This window comes from Bos indicus x Bos taurus, chromosome 8 (genome assembly GCF_003369695.1).
Source record: "Bos indicus x Bos taurus breed Angus x Brahman F1 hybrid chromosome 8, Bos_hybrid_MaternalHap_v2.0, whole genome shotgun sequence".
In the NCBI taxonomy this organism is placed as follows: domain Eukaryota; kingdom Metazoa; phylum Chordata; class Mammalia; order Artiodactyla; family Bovidae; genus Bos; species Bos indicus x Bos taurus.
The window spans coordinates 10,195,638-10,215,677 of NC_040083.1; the positions used below are offsets into that span (position 1 = coordinate 10,195,638).

The window sequence follows — 20,040 nt, forward strand, 5'->3', positions numbered from 1 at the left end:
ATTCCATGGAGAATGGAGCTGCCTCTGGGTGTCAGCAGTGCTTTCCCTGGGGTTGACTGGTATTATCAGTGGCACTCAGAACTGAGTACTTTTCATGAAGAATGAGGAGAAGTCCGAATGCTTTATTTAACTCTATTACTTGATCACACACGGACTGATCGGAGTAGGGGGCTAGAAGGGACATTCCAGGAACGTAAGATGCTCACATGACCTGCTGTGTCAGGAAGTAACCTTTGACTCTCACCTGTCTGAACCCAGGAAGTCGGATGCAGTGGAAATGGACGAGATGATGGCGGCCATGGTGCTCACGTCCCTGTCCTGCAGCCCCGTCGTGCAGAGTCCTCCCGGGGCCGAGGCCAACTTTTCTGGTGAGGAGCAGGGCCGAATGGGTTCTGGGTGCGGCTGAGGCTTCCATTCTTTCGGAGTTCGATGCTTCCATTCTTTCTCCTCAGTTTCCTCCTCTGGGGAAAAGTTTCCTGGTGTGTTGTGAAGATGGTTGAGCGCGAGACTGAACCTCATGGCCACCCGAGTAAGTTCTTCCATGGGAGTAAGCGAGCAGGGCACTCAGGCGGCACGAGGCCAGTAGAGGAATGTTTAGTGGTAAAGGTAGGAACGTACTAAATGATCCCCTCGTGGCCTCAGCTGATTCACGGCCCCCTTCCAGGTGCCTCATTCAGCCTCGTAAATTAGTGTGGAATAAACGATCTGAAGTCTGAAATAAATCTAATTGCTTAATGCAAACCAATAGAAAGACTTCATAACACATTTATAAATTAAAAGAGAATGCTAGCACAACCCCCCAAATACATTATGAGTAATATGGGAGAAAGGTGGGTTGCTGAATATTAGTAGTTTGACAAGATTTGTGGTTAATCTGAACCTTTTTTTTGTTTTTTTTTAATTTGTTATCTGGCTGGCCTAACTTACTCCCAGGGAATAACTTTTTCGTTGGTGAGATCTAACTGAATCGTGAGCTTCTTAAAAGCTTATAGGAAAATAATGGAGTCAGTTTTGAACATATCAGGTGGAAAGTGGCCTTTACAAAGCATCCCTCATAAGTAATCTCCCTACTTAGAAAATAAATTTAAGGAAGCGATAAAATTTACTTATTTCACCCAAGGCCTGTCATCAATGGCTAGACTGCTAGAAGAAGCTATTGCAATCTGACAGCACCAGTTGAGGGGCAGAGCATCACACACCCGTTCTGTGAATACCTGGGGCCCACACCAGCAACACAGGAGGAGAGGAGTCAGTTAAAAATTATTCGTTTATTTGGTCGTGCTGAATTTTAGCTGTGGCATGGGAATTCTTAGTTCTGGCATGAGGAATCGAGTTCCCTGACCAGAAATTGAACCTCGGCCCCTTGCATTGGGAGCTCAGAGTCTTAGCCACTAGACCTCCAGGGAAGTCCCATAGAGTCGGTTTTAAGTTCTCAGGAAACTCCACGAGTTTAGGAGATTGAGGAGGTTGGTCAACAGGAAGAAGATCCAGGAAAACACCATAAAGGGAAAGAAAATCATTGACTGAAATTCCCCTCAGCTTGTGTGTGTGTGTGTGTGTGTGTGTGTATAATCCATTCATATATGTTCACACACACTGTGTGTGTGTGTATAATCCATTCATATATGTTCACACACACACCCCAGTGCTAGCATATACTCATCTAACTGATAATATGCTGTGATATCTTAAGTTCCCTTTGATAAACATTTTTTTATTGTCTGTTAAAGGTGTTTTCCCATAACAACATATTTCTGGTCTTCTGTTGAAGTAAGTGGGAAGATAAGGCCCCCTTGGCAGCTAATTATGTTGACGTAGTCTGGAAGGTGAGGTCTCTACAACAACCAAACCTTGCTCGCACCACCCGTTCCTCCTGGTGTCTGTGTTGTTAGGATGGCTCTGCTTGGGCCTGTGGAGAGCAGAAGGTGTGAACAAGGATTTCTTAGACGTTCAGGGTATAGTGGCCAGGGAATGCTTTGTTTTCCTGGTACAGAATCTCTGTGGACCCTGTCCTAGAAAATTGTATGATCTAAGGTGGAGTGATTTATGTTCCTCTTATAAGGTACATGGGGCTTCAGTAGTGGCTCAGATGGTAAAGAATCTGCCTGCAGTGCAGGAGACCCGAGTTCGATCCCTGGGTCAAGAAATGGCAACCCACTCCAGTATTCTTGCCTGGAGAATCGCATGGACAGAGGAGCCTGGTGGGCTACAGTCCATGGGGTTGCAAAGAGTCAGATATGACTGAGCGACTAAAACTTTGTTTCACTTATAAGATACAGGTTAATTCATGAGTTTCACTTTTTAGCTTTGTTTTGTATTTTTCCTTAGGTGCCAATTTGCCAGGGTTGGCACAGAGCCACTTGAGTGGTTCCTCCGTGGAAGACTGCTGTGTTGTGGGGCAGGCCTGTTCTTTCTCCTGTTCTGATGCTAGATGTAGCATTCTTCCCCTTCGCCCAGCTCTCCCTGATGGGTTTCCTTTGTGGACCTATGAGAATCATTGGTGGCCCCTGATTTCTTTCCTGAAGGGCTACGCTATTTTTAGCCTCATGTGTAGATGTCATAAACTCTCAATTTCCAGGAAGTCATACCTTTGAGACTTGACAGTGATGCTTAGGGACGGCAGAGTTCATTTGGCCCACACTGTTTGGGCAGGCTTCTCCTAACATCTGAGACTTAAATAAGGAGAGCCTGCATTGGAAACATGGAATGCTGGGTTTCTAGGTTAGCCTGAAAGTGGTTTGGAATATGGAGTAGGAGGAGAGGAAAGCAGTGGGATGCTTATCCTGGCCTCAGGGGATGTGGTAGATGGTCTCAGAATCCAGGGTAAGGAGGCCTTGTGGACCACTGCCCATGTGGAAGTTGGGGCTTGGGGACAAGGCCACCATACCTGAATGTGTCACAGGTTTTTCCCCTTTTCTTGCTATTTCTGTGTATCAAAATTTCAGGTTGTCCTCTAGTATAAATTGGGCTTCTCTAGTGGCTCATTGATAAAGAATTCACCTGCCAGTGCCCGCTAGCCAATGCAGGGGATGCAGGTTCAATACCTGGGTCAGGAAGATCTCCTAGAGTAGGAAATGGCAACACTCCAGTATTCGTGCCTGGAAAATCCCACAGACATAGAAGCCTGGTGGGCTGTAGTCCATGGGATCGAAAAAAGTCAGAAACAACTTAGAGACTGAACAACAACAACAAAATGGTGTAAATTAGCACATTATTGACCCAAGAATTTTTGCAGAACCTAATGCCAGTGACCACCGATTTGTTACGTCAGTGAATACTGAAACATCTCTGATCAATAATGTTTGGGTAACAAAAGATGTATTAATGGGTCTCTGGTCAATAAGCTGTCAGTACAGGTTTATGGCCTAGGCACGGAAGAGTCTGGGTTGGGCTTAAAGCACCCCAAAGGGAGGCAGTTTAAAAACTGAAAATTTCACAGGTCTGACTGTGGTCTTCCTGTTCAGACGCGTTGCTGGGAGCAGGGCAGCGAGTTCAGGCCCTGTCGGGCAAGCAGGCCTCCTGTCATCTCGTGATGAGTCTGAACTGTTCTCGGAGCTTGTCTTTCCTGCTCTAAACGTGTTCCCTGTGGATAAAAACAGGAGCCAGCTCTGGTAAAGTCTTCACCTCCCGACAGCTATGAGAGCTGGCTGAATGGTTTCTTTCCTCACGCAGGTTTTGATGTACTTACCTGGGTTTAAATTATCAAAAGGCATCTTTTAAGAAAGCCTGGTTAACAAGCCCTTCTCCTGGCCTCTGCATCCTACTCAACTCCCGGGAAAACTTCCCAAGTGGTACCCAGCCAGTTTGTCTGTGTGTAGGGGCGGGGTGGGGGCAGGAGAGGCTTTTCCTCTCCCCTCTCCCTGTTCTCCCCCTGCCTTTAAAGTGAGAGGTACATTTTGATTAGGTTATCTTTCCATTAATACAGGTGTCCCCTGCTATCTGAAAGTAGGGCATTTCTGTGAAAACTTTCGAAAACTGAAATGGTATAAGGCAAAGAAACCATTACCTTAGGACGCCTCTTGCTAACGGATGCACAAAGTACATTGTGATAAAGCACAGATACTCGCAGGTTCAGTTCAAAGCTCTGGGGGCTGGTGCTGAGATGCTGAGTGTGTTCCTAGGAAGGGGCTTGGTGGGGCCACTCTCACTGTTTGGGGCACCCTGCCTCTTTAACAGCTCGCTGCAGAACCAGCATTGAAAACTATTGTCACCTTTTTTCATAAAGTGAAAGTCCTCCTTAGATTTCTTTCAGTGAAAACAGGTCCTGATGTCAGGTTGTCACTCTGTATTCATGGGGGATTGGTTCTAGGACCCGTGCGGATACCCAGATCCATGGATACTCAAGTCCCTTGTGTAAAACAGCATTGTACTGGCATCTAAGCTATGCACATTCTCCTGCATATTGTCAATCATCTCTAGGTTACTTATAATACTTAACACAAGGCAGATGCTGTGTACAACGTTGTAAGTAGTTGGAAAGACAATGTAAATGCCTTTTAAATGTTGCTGTTTAAATGTTTCATTGCTGTGTGGCAAATTCAAGTGTTGCTGTGGGGATCTTTCTGGAATTCTTTTTCCTAAATATTTTCAGTGCGGAAACTGGGGATTTGGAGGGCAGACCGCAGGTCTTGCATATGAAGGAAAAGGTATAAATTGAACTTTTGAAAACTGGGCGACACCTGCACACAAAATACAGCTACAGAGTGTGTCTGGCGGTCAGTGATGATCAGCACAGCTGTGGCAGGAAGGGTCCCTGATAACAGAGCAGTCTGCCACCCACAGACAGTGCTGCAATGAAGGGACCCATTCCTCATTTTTACTGAAGCCCAGAAAGGGGAGGGGTTTGTTAGGGAAGGGGTACTTTGTCAGTTTTTTATTTTCCCCCCTTGGAATACAGAGCCAGGCAAGCAGAACCCGGCATTAGATTCAGAAACCCAGCTTTTTTAAGAAAATAATTTTTATTTATGTACCTGTTTTTGGCCATGCTGGGTCTTGGTTGCTGCTCAGGCTTTTCTCTAGTTGTGGCAGCTGGGGGCTACGCTCTAGCTGCAGTGAGCCAGCTTCTCCTGTTGCAGAGCACAGGCTCCAGGGTGCTCGGGCTTCAGTCATTACAGCTCCTAGGCTCTAGAGCACAGGCTCAGCAGTTGAGGCACACAGGCTTAGTTCTTCCTTGGCCTGTGGGATCTGCCCAGACCAGGCATCAAATCTGTGTCTCCTGCATTGGCAGGTGGATTCTTTACCACTGTGCCACCAGGGAAGCCCAGGAACCCAGAGTCTAAACTAGAGTGTCCTGCCCCCGACCTGGGCTGTCTGTGCAGAATCTGGCATGAGCAAAGGGACAGGCACCAAGCATCCTCTGTCTTCTCCCCTCCAGCCTCCCGCACGGCCTGCGATCCGTGGAAGGAGAGCGGCGACGTGTCGGACAGCGGCAGCAGCACCACCAGCGGGCACTGGAGTGGGAGCAGCGGCGTCTCCACCCCCTCGCCCCCCCACCCCCAGGCCAGCCCCAAGTACCTGGGGGACGCCTTCGGCTCTCCCCAGACTGATAATGGATTTGAGACCGACCCAGACGCTTTCCTGTTGGATGAACCAGCTCCCCGAAAAAGAAAGGTGAGTAGCTTGAGCTTTCAAGCTCAGCCACAGAGGGGCCAGGCCTGGTTTCCTGGGCCTTCTCGGGCCCCATCCTGTTTCAGTGATCCATTTTTTTAAAAATTAATTAATTAATTAGGCTGCACCAGATCGTGGTTGTGGCATGTGGGATCTAGTTCCCCCCAACCAGGGATCGAACCCCGGCCCCCCTGCATTTCCCCCTGGGAGCCGAGTCCCAGGCCCTGGACCATCATTTCAGCTCTCTTTTGCTGCTTCTCTTTCCTCTTGATATTCCCAGAAGCCCGCCCCTCCTCTCCAATGCCGCATCGTTGGCCTTTGCACCTCTGCCCAACCCAGCTCCCCTGCAGAGACCTCCGTCAGGTCTTCCCCTGTCCCCTAGCCTATCTCCCCTCCCCCAGCCCATCTCCTCTCCTCCATCCCCCTCCCGCCAGCCCACCCCCATCTCTGCTGCAGACCGATGCCGGCCCCCAGGACCAGCTCTCTGCCCCTGTTTGTCAGTCTTTCTGGTCTCTGGGAACCCGTTTAGCCTTCTCGAAGTCTCGATTGAGCCTTCTGCTGGGTCCTGTTGGATGTGACTGGAGCCCCACTGGGTGAGGCTGAGCGGGGGGACATGACCTCCTCATCCCTGTTCCTTTCCCTCCAGAACTCGGTGAAGGTGATGTACAAGTGCCTGTGGCCCAGCTGTGGCAAAGTCCTGCGCTCCATCGTGGGCATCAAACGACACGTGAAAGCCCTCCACCTGGGGTGGGTATGCACGCAGAGCTCCTCTGTCTAGGGCGTTCTTCAGCCCTCCTCCACCCGCTGATTCCCCGAGACCCACGCCCCCAAATGCTTCTGAGAAACTGGCTGGCTGAGGACCCCACCCATCCCTGATCCTGGGCCCCGTGGAACAGCCCCTTTGCTGGGATCTTTGCTGGGAAGGAGGCCCTCCTCCGGTGGTGGGTGATGCTGTTGATGGGTATGTCTTCTCACCCCGGAAGGAAGATGGTTCAGTTCTGGGCACATAGAGGGTGGTTAGTTACTTAGAGCCTGTTGCTTCCCCTTGGGGAGCTGGGGCTCCCCTCGCACTGACAGCCGGAGCCGGGGCTGCAGAAGCCCAAGGGGACCGACTCATAGTCCTTCCCCTGCTGGAGAGAGTGACCGCGAGTGAGTGGGGTCCAGAGAGGACCCAGGGCAAAGTGTGAAGCAGATCTGGCCAGAGGAGAAGCCTTCGGTGCTAGGAAAAATAATTCCCCTTGACGTGCCAGGGTGCAACAATCCCTGGGAGCCCATGTCGGGACCTGGGCTCCCACCTGTCCTCTGGGCTTCTCCTGTGACCTGCTGGTGGCCCTGAGCAGGCGCTCCCCCTCGTGCCTCGCTGTCCCCTGTGTTTGGACCAGGGCAGCTTGTCGCTGGTTGTCACCGCATCTCCCTCCCCTGCAGGGACACGGTGGACTCCGACCAGTTCAAGCGGGAGGAGGATTTCTACTACACAGAGGTGCAGATGAAGGGGGAAGCTGCTGCGGCTGGCGTCCCCACCGCCGACTCGGCTCCGACCCCCAGCATGACCAGCCCGCCCCTCACCATCCTGCCCCCACCGCCTCCTCCCAAAGCCCAGTCCTCAGGCCCGGATCACCCTGGCCTGGAGTCTTACCTGCCCTCTGGTGCTCTCAGCAAGTCAGCTCCTGGCTCCTTCTGGCACATTCAGGCCGACCATGCATACCAGGTATGGGGACCCCCTGGGACCTCAGCCTAGGGGCCATGAGGGATTCCGTGCCTGTCACTGGTCAGCCTGATCACAGGCCACTGACCACACTGATTGGAGGCTGAGTCCTCAGCTGAATTACCTATCTCTTGCTTCTATAAGGAAAATGACTTCACACTCAATAAACACAGGAATTCCAGAGTTGTACCTTGATGACTGTAATGAGTGGTTACTGAATCTGGCTGAATCCAGTGGTTAAGAAATCTGGCTGAATCCCTAAGTAACCAGGTTGATAGATTTGGATAGGGGAATTGGTCCATTGTTGGTTATAAGAGGGGATAGACTAGTGTAGTAGGGTTTCCGAGAGCAAATCCCCAATTCTCAGAACTGTACTACATTAAATAATCTGGCCCTCAGTTTTTTGAATACATACTGTGTGTCAAGCTGCAGGATAAGCTTTGCAGTTAGAATAAGATATATAATTCTTGAGCTTGTGAAGTGTACAGTTTAGCTGGAGAGAGAAATGAATATGTAACTACGATTAATTATAATAAGTAGTTAAAATATCTTACTGGAGGCACAAGCAATTGTTGTGGGTACAGGAAGGACCAGGCTTCCCTGGTGGCTCAGTGGTAAAGAATCCACCTGCCAATGCAGGCGATTCGGGTTCGATCCCTGGGTTGGGAAGATCCTCTGGAGAAGGAGGTGGCAACTGGCTCCAGTATTCTTACCTGGGAAATCCCATGGACAGAGGAGGCAGGGTACAGTTCACAAGTCGGACATAAGTTAGTGACTAAGCAACAATAGCTGTAAAGACCAAGGTATTATGCCCGTTGGGTTGGGAAAGCAGTCATGGAGCGGGTGGCATTTAGGGTGGTTTTTACTGCATGTAGTAGGTGCCGAAGACTCTGTTTGCCATGTGCAAGTTTTTCTTAAAATCCTTTGATGCCTACTGCTTGTTTTTTTCCGACTGTAGGCTTATTTGCAAGTTAGTAATTAAGAAGCAGTGCTTTCCGTCGGAAAGCCTTTAGAGAGCAAGCCAGCTCTCCTTCTCATTAGAATGAGTGGTCATGAGTGGTCACTCAGCTATTTCAACTCAGGTGGCCCTTCAGGCCGCCAGCTGTCCCTGTGACATGAGACCTGGAAAGGGCGGTTGGTGATTTTAGAAACAAACCTTGACCTGGAGAGTCGCTGCTTCCATGTGGTTGCCCCAGGGGTGGCAGGCACTTAGCACAGTGCCTGTGCCCCAACTCACAAGGCTGAATTTCTGGGGGAGCTGCCCCGAGCATGTTCTTCGTAGGTGATGCCGCCAAGAAGTTAATCTGTGGAGATGATTAAGTCATGAGGCTGGCACGTTAAACCAGCTCCAAGAGGGGAGCTCCAAAAAAAGCCTGGAGCCCGAGACAAAGACGACTCCAGAGAGCCAGTGCTCTGCTATTTCTCTCAGGAGGAGCATTTTGGGGTGTCCCAGGACTTTTTAGTGTGAGGTTGCTGTTGCTGCAGACCATGAGGTCACTGGAGTGGGAAGAGGGCCCTGAGAGCTTCCTGAGCTGGGCCCTGGCCAACGCACTCTGTCTCCACAGGCTCTGCCGCCTTTCCAGATCCCGGTCTCCCCGCACATCTACACCAGCATCAGCTGGGCTGCTGCCCCCTCCAGCACCTCCTCCCTGTCCCCGGTGAGTGCGCCAGCGCTCCAGGCCCCTCAGCCCTTCCAGGGGCCCTGGAACCAGCTGAGGGCTCAGCCACACACACCCCGTGCTGGAGGCCTTTCCCCCGAGCTCAGTGCCTCCTGCACCCCAGCTTCTTGAAGGTCTTCATACCCTTGCCCACCGCCCCCCTCCCCCCCCGCCCCGCCACCACCGAGAGTCATAGGTGCCAATAGAATGTGGGAGGGGCGTGCTGGCGAGGAGCACCAAGATGAAGTTTATTGCCAAGATCGTGAGGCCAGGTGGGATCAGCGCTCTGTTTAGTTCTGAGCCCCTGGGGGTGCTTGGTAAGGTTTTGATGCCAAGAGGAGGAGGGAGAGGACATGGGGAAGCTGGAGGGGCAGAGGGAGGGTGAGAAAGGAGAGAGGGGCGCGTGGGGGGCTGTGCAGGTGGATCAGAGCTCCCCGGGCCACCGCAGACCAGCGCCTTAGGTTGCTTGCCCCCAAACTGAAATAAATTGTAAGTTATTTTGAATCCCCGTGGACAGAAGAGCCTGGCGGGCTACAGTCCATGGTGTTGCGAAGAGTTGGATACGACTGAGAGACCCTTAGGGTGTTGCAGTCTGAAACGCCTCCTGCAGGAAGGCATCACCGCACACTGTAAAACCCACGTACCCAAAGGTGCCGCTGAGGCTGTGCTGTCCCTCTTTCTGCCCCAGTATGGTAGCTTCTTCTAAATCTGCAGGTGGCAGCCCACGAGGGGGCCAGGCCAAGTGGCTCTCCTGCTTGGAGCCCTTTCCCCTAGCTGCAGTGTGCCTTTCAAGGCTGGCTCCTGCCTCTCCACCTCCACTCCCTCCTTGATCCCTGCTCACCTCTCCCTGAAATCTCCTTCTAGAGAAGGCCTCCTGGCACAAGGTGGGGTGGGGGTAGCTGGCTGTCCCCCGGGATGGTCCTTTTGCCTTGCACTTCTGCCCTCGTGCTCACAGCCCCTCTCCTTGTGCCCAGGTCCGGAGCCGGTCGCTAAGCTTCAGCGAGCCCCAGCAGCCGCCCCCTGCCATGAAGTCTCACCTGATCGTCACGTCTCCACCTCGGGCCCAGAGCACCACCAGGTGAGCCTGTCCTCTCCCGAGATCTCCTTGGGGGCTCCTGTCCCCACCCGCCCCTCGTCCCTAGGATTGGTCCCAGGGAGCCAGTGGGGGACGTCTCAGATGCGAGGGAGGCAGTCGGTCTTCCGGCCCTGGTGGTCCGCTTGCTGGCTGGCCAGCGGGTGACCATCCCCTCATTGACCCTTCTTGTAGGAAAGCCCGCGGGGAAGCTAAGAAGTGCCGCAAGGTGTACGGCATTGAGCACCGGGACCAGTGGTGCACCGCCTGCCGCTGGAAGAAGGCCTGCCAGCGCTTCCTGGACTGAACCACGGCCCCTCCCGGTGGCCTGGGGACACAGGCAGATGGGTCCCAAGCCCACAGCAGAAGCCTAAAAGCTACAGAGTGGACACGGGGAGTTTGGGCTCTATTGGCTAAGGTTGAATACTCAAAACAAATGTTTTAGTTTTTTTTTTTTAAATAGAAACAAAAAAATTATTTTTTTTTCCCCTAAAATAAGAGAGAGCCAAAACTGACCAAGGGTATTCTGCAGCAAACCAGAGACCAAAGAAATGACTCCCCCTCCTCTCCTCCCCACAGCCTATCTCCCTAGGGGATTAATGTGTACCGTATGGAAGGAAGGGACAGCTCATTGTGTTTCCTGCTGAGCTGGTGGATTCTTTGCTTTCTCCACTCTTTCAGAAGGGACTTTGAGCAACATGGATTTACTTTTTTTTTTTTTTTTTTTTTTAGAAAAAAGATTTCTGGCTGATGACCCAGAGAACAGGACCTGCTGAGGCTGGGGTGGGAAGACGGGGCTGATGTGTGAGCTTTTTGAGGTGCAGCCGGCCCCCTTTCTCCACCCAGATCTAGGAGAAGGGAGAGATTGTCCTCCCCCAGCAGCTTCCATCAGAATGCAAGGAAAGCTCTTTTTCTGGTGCCAGCTGCTCCGATGTGGGGTCCCTCAGGTCAGGTTGCAGCCCAACAGATACGGTGTGGCCTCTTCTCCAAGCCCAGATGCGTAGGTTTGTAAAAAGACTGTCCCCAGGAAGCTGAGCCAAAAGGCTAAAAAGAATTCACGTCGTACAGTGTGGCAGATCAAGACTCCCTTGCCCACTCTTTCCTTGAGAAGAGACCAGACGGTATAAAACTCTGCAAGAGTTCTTCGCTGTTCCCCGAGTGAACCCACACCCACCCCTCCCCACCAGCTCTGGAAGACACCCCCTCAGAAACACTTTGTTTTCACTTACGGTGTATTCAGGAGCCTCTTTCTGATTAAAGATTCCCCCTTTGGCCGAGAGATCCTGCCCTGAGGTAGATCCCTCTTCGTCTCATGGGAACCAGGGATTTTCCCGTGTTCCTCCAAGGCCATAGGGCCGGGCTGGTGAAGAGAACAGAGAGAAAGGTAGGTGGCAGCTCCTGCCACGGTGAGAGGGCACAGAGCTGTCCCGTGGCTCCACAGGCTCACCTGGCCCTTTGGGGACCGTCTGGTTTTCTTCCTAAGGTGACAGGCAGGACAGGACTCTTCAGGGGGCTTCTGCAGGGTCCAGTCAGTGTGATGGGGAGGGTCAGTTGGATGTGGTGTCGTGGTTCCAGACACCTGTTGGGCGTCTTTTCTGGGGAGGTTAGGGGGCCTGAGGAGGTCATGTGACGGGAACTGGGGTTGATTTAGCATCCACTGGAGACCTCAGGAATGGAGGGGACCCCGAACTGCGTGACCTGAGAGCTGAATACGTAAATCCATTTTTTTTGAGGAGGGATGAGTAGAGGCAGGGGGTTCTGTGCCTGGGCGAGCAGGGCTGGGGGAGGGTATGTTTTTGGCTCAAAGCCTCACCTTTCTGCCGAGCGGGACTGGTCTGGGGGACTCCTCAGGGCCCACGTCCCAAATGTCAGGGGCTCAGGGAACTCTACCATGAGGCCAACTCTCTGGGGCTTGCACAGCGGCATCCAGCCTTTGGCTGTGAGCAAGGCTGTCCTTCCCGTCCAGGCAGGCTCACCTGGCTGCAGGAACCCGATAGATGCCTTTCCATCTGTGACACGCATGTTGGAAACTGGCAGACGGGAATAGGGGGTATGATGGTGTGAAGGGTGATGGTGACCTGGGTTTGGTGACAGAAGGGAAAGGCACTCTTACACATGAGTGTCTTTGGTGGTGATGGGGTATATTTTTATAACTTAGTAAAAAAAAAAAATGTATGTGGAATTCTGTCCCTCGGTAAAGCTGGAAATCAAGCCAGCAAGAGGTGCTGGGTTCTTCCTCCCGCTCCTTCAAGCTCCCAGCTTGCCAAAGCTGACTCCCGGCTTCGCGCCCTGTGCACCTGTAGGTCCTACCCGTGTGAGGAGGGGGCCTTTGAGACGGGGGTGGGGGGAGCTCTGCCCAGCAGCGTCTCCCCTTTCCTCCTTACTCAAAGCCTTTGCTGGGTCTCCCCTTTGGAGACACTATTTTCATTTCCTCCTCAGTTTGGACCATGTAGGTACAACTGGATATCAAGATTTTCTCTAAGTAAGGCAGGCTTGTCGCCTCACTGCTGCACAGGGCAGAAAAGGAAGAGAGAAGAAATTGATGCAACAATTTCAAAACTGAGGTTCTTGTTTTTTTTAACATTCTGATGCAGCTTTCCCTGTCGGCCTTTGCTCCGGCCTCCTTCCCGGTGGTGGTGGCCTCCTCCAGCCTCTCTCCTCCCACTGCTCCGTCTGTGGCTGTCGTGCGGGTTCTTGACGTGTGGTCTGTCCTGGGGTTGTCCCATTCGTCTCTTCTCAGAGGGCAGGGGGTGGTTTGTGAACTGACCCCACCATCACGCCTGTTTTCTTCATCTCTGTATTTCTCCCTACTTCCTGGCCCATCCTGGGAGGCAGAACCTGATGGAAGGTAAGAGGCGACAGGTGCGCTTTGGAAACTAACAGGACGGATTGGCAAAGCAAGTGTCTTGGGAAACTCTTTACTCTGGGGATGTTATGCTTATTCCCAATATTTTGGAAGTACCTTTGGAGTCTGTGGTGCCTGCTTTGAGCAGCCTTAATGATACTGAATCTGCACCCATGCTTGCGCTTCAGTGCGAAGAGAGTCCAGTGAATAGTGGTGGTGTAGTGGTGGAGTCACTGAGTCCTGTCTGACTCTTTGCAACCTCATGGTAGCCCTACAGGCTCTTCTTGTTCGTGGGATTTCCCGGGCAAGAAGACTGGAGTGACTTGCCATTTCCTGGTGGTCAAGTGAGGTCACAGGTGCAGAACACAAGGACCAACGGGTGAGTAAAATGGCTTAGATTTAATAATCTGACTTCGAAGCTGGCTGTGAAAGCAATCCTGTAATTTCAGAACACATTCTGAGCAACATCCACAAGGTTGCAGTTGGCCCGAGGCTAGATTCTTTGAAGGACATAATGGATTTGGATGTGGAAACTCTGACTTTTCGGAAGAAATCTGTCCTGTTACTTTCTGGTCCTCACAGGTTCTGACTTTACCAGGGGCAAAAAGAAAAAAAGGAGAGGGAGATAAATCCCATCTGTGAACTTGTCTTTATTGGCGCCTTTTCCCCCAGCTGTCTTCCAAGTATTATTTTTACTGTTAAAAATTTTTTTAAAAATGTGAAATATAATGTTTTTACAGCAATATGAAATATATTTTATAAGGAATAAAATGGTACATTGTCTGATTTGATGTGTGCCTGTCCCTCCGCCCTCTCACCCTGCAAAGGATAAGATTATCTTTGTCCTTGGTGTTAAGCAAGCAGTAGCCCCGGGGGAGAAGTGTGCACACTCCTTTGCTTATAGTAACAGCAGGCAACATTATCAGGGACCTGGCCAAGCGCTTACATGGATAAACCCACAAAGGAATTACTGTTGTCAGTCCCATTTTTATTTTATTTTTAAAATATTTTTAAAATTTATTAATTTATTTTCATTTCATCACTCCCATTTTACAGGTGAGGAAAGTGAGGCCCAGAGGTTAGAAAACTTGCCCAAAGTCATCATCTGGAAAATAATAGCATTAGGATTGTAATCTAGGAGATAACCAGTTTCTTTTTTTTTTTTCTTCCTAATCTCTAATTTTAATTTTTACAGTTTAATGGTTTATTACAGTGCAAACACCTAAGTATCCACCATTCCTTCAAAAAACAGATCGTGGCCAGCATTCCAGAAACTGCCATTGTACCTCTGTGTTGTGCTTAGTCGTGTCTGACTGTTTGACCCTATGGACTGTTGCCCGCCAGGCTCCTCTGTCCATGGGGATTCCCTAGGCAAGAATACTAGAGTGAGTTCCGATGCCCTCCTTCAGGGGATCTTCCCAACCCAGGAATCAAACCCAGGTCTCCCGCATTGCAGGCAGATTCTTTACCATCTGAGCCACCGGGGAAGCCCTCTAGCTAGGTGCTATTCCTCCTTTCCTCATAAAAGCAACCACTGTTTTTTTACTTTTTACATCAGTGACTTCCTTGATTTAGGAAAATAACCATTTTCTCTCTTGCTTGCATTGTTGACGATGGGGAGAAGGTCCCGGCTGTGGACCTAAATTTGCTGGGGAGCCGGCAAGTGCCTACGGAGAGAAGGAGCCACCTTCTGCTTGTGCAACGCGTGCTAACCCTGCTCCCCACCCCCATCAACCCGTGGGTTTTGTGTCCTCTGATGGCCCACGATGCTGGTTCAGAGCTGGCCTGGGTGGAAGGGGAGCTGGCACAGAAAGCTCTGTCTTGCCCTGGGAGGGGGTTCTAGGACACACACCACCCAGCAGGGAGGTATGAAGCTGCTCAGAGAAGAAGACCTAAGAACTAGATTTCTGCCAAAGTCAGTCTAGATCAGCAGCCTGGGGGAGAGGTTGTCCTTAGCCTTTCCCTCCCCTTGGTGTAGATTAGAGGGCCCCTTTCTCCCCCTTCCCCTGTCCTTGCCCCACTTGGTCTAAGACAGACTAAGAATCGCTGCGATTTCCCGCCGGTGCCCGCCACCCCCACCCTGCCTTCCTGCACCCCTCCTTTAAAGGGGTTTACTGCCTTTGGGCTGGACGTTGTCCATTTGCAGCTCTGGACCCTCCCAGGTCCACCTTTGTGACTGCATCCAAAAGTTAGGCTGCACCCCTAACTTTCTGGCTCCCAGTTGGGTCTGACCAACAGGAGACGCCAGGCTAGAGTTGGAAAGGAGAGAGTTCAATCTCGCCGATGGTACCAGCCTGCACAGTGAGTGGCTGTTTCCCTCCTGACCACTAGAGGGAGCTACAGTCCTCACTGGGTTCCAGTAACCCCTCACCTCACCAGGCGCCCCCGCCCCGCCCTGAGTTCCCCAACAGAGCACCTTACCCTCCCTATTGATTTCCCACGGCCCCCTATATATCTGTATAGAAGTTTGACCCACCTCAGTCACTCCATTTGGGTGGACCAGCCAATTCTTGGCTGAATTGATATTACCCATCTTAACATGTTTTGAGTTAGTTTCGACCCCATCCAGAGGGTCCCAAACCAGCAAATGCTACATCACCTGGAAATTGTTAAAGATGCAACTTTCTAGTGAGTCAGAAACTGAGGGTGGGGTACAGTAGCCTGGCCCCTCCACCATCCCGCCTGCTGGGTCCAATCACACAGCAGCGGGCTTTGGACCTGGGGACCCAGCACGGTCGGGGTGTTCCTGCTCGACACACTTGACATAAAACAGAGTCACCTGCGTTTGGCCTCTGGCTCTCAGGAGAGGCAGCTCTGACTGTATATCTGGAGTCTGTGCTCTCAGTTAAAGAAGCAGCCAACCCATTTACTAACCATTTGCTCAGTAGAAGTTTAATGGAGAAATATCTGTTTAAAACAACCGGTCAAAAAGAACAGCTCTTTTACAAACAAGTTACGGCAGTGACGAGTCAAAACCCCAGGCTTGATTTCCTGTTCCTTGAACCCACCACCTCAAAGGGGGAAGAGGTGAGTGAGAAGGAGAGATGGGGCCGTTTAAATGTTAGCTGGAGGAATTACAAAAATACACTCTGATGTAGCAACAGGGCTGTCATGAAACATGCCATGAATGGGGAGGGGCCAGGAGGAGTCAGGGAGGGAAAGACAACCAGATGGGGCAGGACCCTGGGGTGGCAGCCTGGAGGCAAAGCTCGCCTCAGTGCCTTGGGGAGGGAGGCGTCCTGATGCCCAGCCGGCAGGTTTGGGGCTGGAGACATGCTGCTTTGGGGATCGCCCGGACACCTGGAGAGACATAAATTAAAATGACAAATTAATGGCAGATTAAAACGGCAAATCTGACAGTTTTTCTGTCCCTTCAATTCGATTTTCCCTAGTGCCTGAGAAATAGAAAGGAGGCAAAGAAAAACTATCATCTGGGACTTCCCTGGTGTTCCAGAGGTTAAGATTTCGTGCTCTAAATGCAGGGCTGCTGTGCTGTGCTTGGTCACTGTCATGTCCAACTCTTTGCAACCCCACGCACTGTAGCCCACCAGGCACCTCTGTCCTTGGGGATTCTCCAGGCAAGTAAGAATACTGGAGTGGGTTGCCATGCGATTCTCCAGGGGATCTTCCCAGCTCAGGAATCGAACCCGGGTCTCCTGCATTGCAGGTGGATTCTTTACCGTCTGAGCCACCAGGGAAGCCCAAGAATACTGGAGTGGGTAGTTTATCCCATCTCCAGTGGATCTTCCCAACCCAGGAATCGAACGGGGGTCTCTTGCCTTGCAGGTGAATTCTTTACCAGCTGAGCTACCAGGGAAGCCCTAAATGTACAGGGCCTGGTCAGGAAACTAGGATCCCACATGTTGTACAGTGCGGCCAAGTAAATTATGTTTTTTTAAAAAAGCTTTATAATCCACATAATTATCCCCAAAAGCAGCAAGAAGGGGTCCCTGACTCCCTCTACACACCTGTTTCCCTGGCCCTAATCTAGCGTCAGAACCAAGAGAACAAAGGGGAAGCCTCCTGCCCAGAAACAGTTCTCTTATCCCTGGTATCAGTATTTGGAATCTCTGTATAGTAATTCATTTCTTCAGGCTAAAAAGAGCCCTCATTTGTGGCTCTATTACAAGTGCTAACTTCACTGATTCCTCACCAGGAATGAATCTGCTCACTCTCCACCATCTAGAAAGTCAAAGTCTGGGGCAGCGGAAGACAGGAGGGGAGCATGGGGCCAGGAAAACGGACGGCAGGTATCGGGATCAGTCGCGTACTCTTCACAGGTCTCTCTAGGACTGGTCCTGCACCCCAGTGTCCCTTTTTTTGTTCCATTTGTTATTTTTTTATTGGAGTGTCATTGCTTTATTATGTTGTTAGTGTTTGCCGTAGAACAAAGTGAGTCAGCTATAAGCATACAGATATCTGCTCCCTCCTGAACCTCTCTCCTTCCCATCTCGCCCCATCCCGCCCTTCTCGGTCGTCACAGAGCGCTGAGCTGAGCTCCCTGTGCCATACAGCAGCTTCCCACTGGCTGTTTTACATGGCAGTGGGTATAGTCAATGCTGCTGTCTCAATCCGTGCCACCTCTCGCCTCTCCCTGCTGTGTCCACAAGTCCATTCCCTACAGTCCGTGTCTATTCCCACCCTGCAAATATGTTCCTCTGTACCATTTTTCTCGATTCCATATATACCAGTGTCCCTCCCTTCTAGGACATCATTACACTTTCTGAATAAGGGTTCTTTATCCCAAGTGTTTGCTTCCCCAGTGGCTCAGTGGTAAGGAACCTGCCTGCCAATACAGGAGACATGGGTCCTATCCCCTGGAGGAGGAAGTGGCAACCCACTCCAGTATTCTTCCCTGGGGAATCCCATGGATAGAGGAGCCTGGGGGGCTGCAGTCCATGAGGTCACAGAGTGGGACATGATTGAGCTCGCACACACACGTCGCATGTGTTGGGTGGCGCCGTTCCGCCCAGCATTCTAAATATAGGCTGGTGTTGGGTGTCTCAGGTGTCCAGAACAGCTCTGGCAATAGGAGTCCCCGAGCCATGGAGAAATCTCAAGCATGTGTGGGGCTGGCTGGGGTGTGTACAGGCAAATAAAGACAGGCTTAAGGGACTCATAAATACACATCCACACGGGAACTCAGCAGCCATGAATGTGTAGAAAAAAGAATCAGCAAGATGGTCGCAGGAGGAGAGCGATCGATAATACCCAGATGAGCTGCTTAATATCACCAGCGTTTCCATCAAGAACTTTATATCTTGAGCAAAGCCACAGGCAGAAGCTGGTTACCTGTTATGTTCCAGTACCTCTCAGTTGGAGGCTTAATAGAAAACTAGAAAAACCAATTGCCTGAATAGGGGCTCAAATAGTTTTTCTAAAAACTAAATTGATTCCTGCTAACGTGACTGATTTGAAACTCTTTATAAGGTAAACGGTCATAGATCAGACTTAGATGTGTCTTCAGGGTACCTTGATGGTCCCTTTAAAGAAGAATGTCTCTAAAGTTTAGGGGGAAGGTTTGGTGGGGGCGGGAGTAGGGGGGAAACATATGTATACCTATGGCTGACTCATGTTGATATGTGGCAGAAACCAACACAATATTGTAAAGCAATTATCCTCCAATTAAAAATTTAAAAAGAAGAAGAATTTCTTTAAGATTTGGAAGAATTCAGCCCATGCCATTTCTGAAAGATTTTTTATTACGTCCTGTGTAGATATGGCTTTGGAGAAATGAATGCTTATTAGGGATCCAAGAATATGACTTCAAAACCAGTGCAGGTTAATTCAGGGCCTTCAGAGATTAGTCATTCTGCTAAAATAAACACGGCAGCCTTTGGCTCGCCACTGAATACATATATCCGTATTTGGCAATGGGCGTTTTGCAAACAAGCTAGCCTACCTGCAAAGTGTTGTGTGGGCTGCCTTCCTGCTGCAGTGTGGGTGCTCAAGATTCACATGTGGATTAATAAACATTGAAGGAGGATTATTAACATCTGGCTACCTTTGACATATAGGAAGCAAAGTAAAAGAGCCCATGCACAAACTTTTTGCTTTTATGCCTCTGTGTCAGGCAAAAGCCCCCACTTGGGTGATAATGTTTGTGCAAAGTTTCTGACCAACTGAATAGTTCATTCTGTTAGGGGAAGCTTCTCTCTTTAAGGAGAGATATGAGATACCGCATGCGCGCCTGAGCCTGTCTGACTCTTTTCGACCTCATGAACTGCATGCAACCTGCCAGGCTCCTCTGTCCATGGGATTCTCCGGGCAAGAATACTGGAGTGGGTTGCCATTTCCTCCTCCTGGGGATCTTCCCAACACAGGGATTGAACCCATGTCTCCTGCGTTGCCAGGCAGATTCTTTACCACTGAGCCACCAGGGAAGCTCAGATGAAATCCTGCAGATAATCATATTCCTACATATGAATTAAGGCACATATGCTTAATGCTTGGAATTCTCTTAGATTTTCAGAAAAGTTCATTGTGCTAGTTCCCTCTGCCACTCAAAGTTATGTGTAGGTTAATGGGCTGAGGAAAGCCGAGTTTGTAATGACTGGGAAGTAAGTTAGGATCTCTGATATTTATGATCTGATCTGCATTGTAGGTACATGTATAAACAAGTGCCCGGGGGAGTAAGAACAGACAGGCAGGGAGGTAGGAGGAAGGGCAAGCAAGCAAACACAAGACAGAGATGGCACCTGGACACTTTTCCTGGTGGTCCAGTGGTTAAGAATCTGCCTGCCAAGGAAGGGCACGTGGGTTAATCCCTAGTACAGGAAGAGCCCACATGCTGTGTGGCGACTAAGCCTGTACTCCACAACTACTGAAGCTCTCACACCCTAGAACCCGTGCTCTGCAACAAAAGACGCCGCCACAGTGAGAAGCCTGTGCACTGCAACTAGAGAGTAGCCCTCATCGCCACAACCAGAGAAAACCCATAAGCAGCAACAAAGACCCTGCGCAGCCAAAAATAATAAATAAAAATTAAAACCAACCAACCAACAAACAAAAAACCAGAAATGGCACCCGGAAAGAGGCAAAAAGTGAGGAAAAATTATGATCCTTTTAGTCCCTCTCCTAAAAGTGACTGAGGTCATTAGGGCCAGATTCTCAAAACCTTGCTCAGGTGCCATCAGCTGCAAAGCACCAGCCC

General features: G+C 50.5%; 2 protein-coding genes across 6 annotated transcripts in view; one reads left to right on the top strand and one right to left on the bottom strand.

The window, feature by feature from the left end:
- ZNF395 (zinc finger protein 395) overlaps window positions 1–13,494 on the top strand; it is a 48,768-nt gene extending 35,274 nt beyond the window's left edge. For 2 of the 3 annotated variants that reach the window (XM_027549036.1, XM_027549035.1), the window contains exons 4-10: window positions 259–368; window positions 5,375–5,610; window positions 6,254–6,354; window positions 7,033–7,315; window positions 8,878–8,970; window positions 9,945–10,048; window positions 10,238–13,494. In XM_027549036.1, the coding sequence (XP_027404837.1) occupies window positions 259–368; window positions 5,375–5,610; window positions 6,254–6,354; window positions 7,033–7,315; window positions 8,878–8,970; window positions 9,945–10,048; window positions 10,238–10,349 (1,039 nt within the window). In that variant the 3' untranslated portion in view covers window positions 10,350–13,494. The remainder of the gene's footprint in view (window positions 1–258; window positions 369–5,374; window positions 5,611–6,253; window positions 6,355–7,032; window positions 7,316–8,877; window positions 8,971–9,944; window positions 10,049–10,237) is intronic. The other variant, XM_027549034.1, reaches the window with a different exon arrangement.
- A 2,258-nt stretch (window positions 13,495–15,752) lies between these two features.
- Window positions 15,753–20,040, bottom strand: part of PNOC (prepronociceptin) — a 29,814-nt gene continuing 25,526 nt past the window's right edge. For all 3 annotated transcript variants that reach the window (XM_027549039.1, XM_027549038.1, XM_027549037.1), the window contains exon 4: window positions 15,753–16,187. In XM_027549039.1, the coding sequence (XP_027404840.1) occupies window positions 16,102–16,187 (86 nt within the window). In that variant the 3' untranslated portion in view covers window positions 15,753–16,101. The remainder of the gene's footprint in view (window positions 16,188–20,040) is intronic.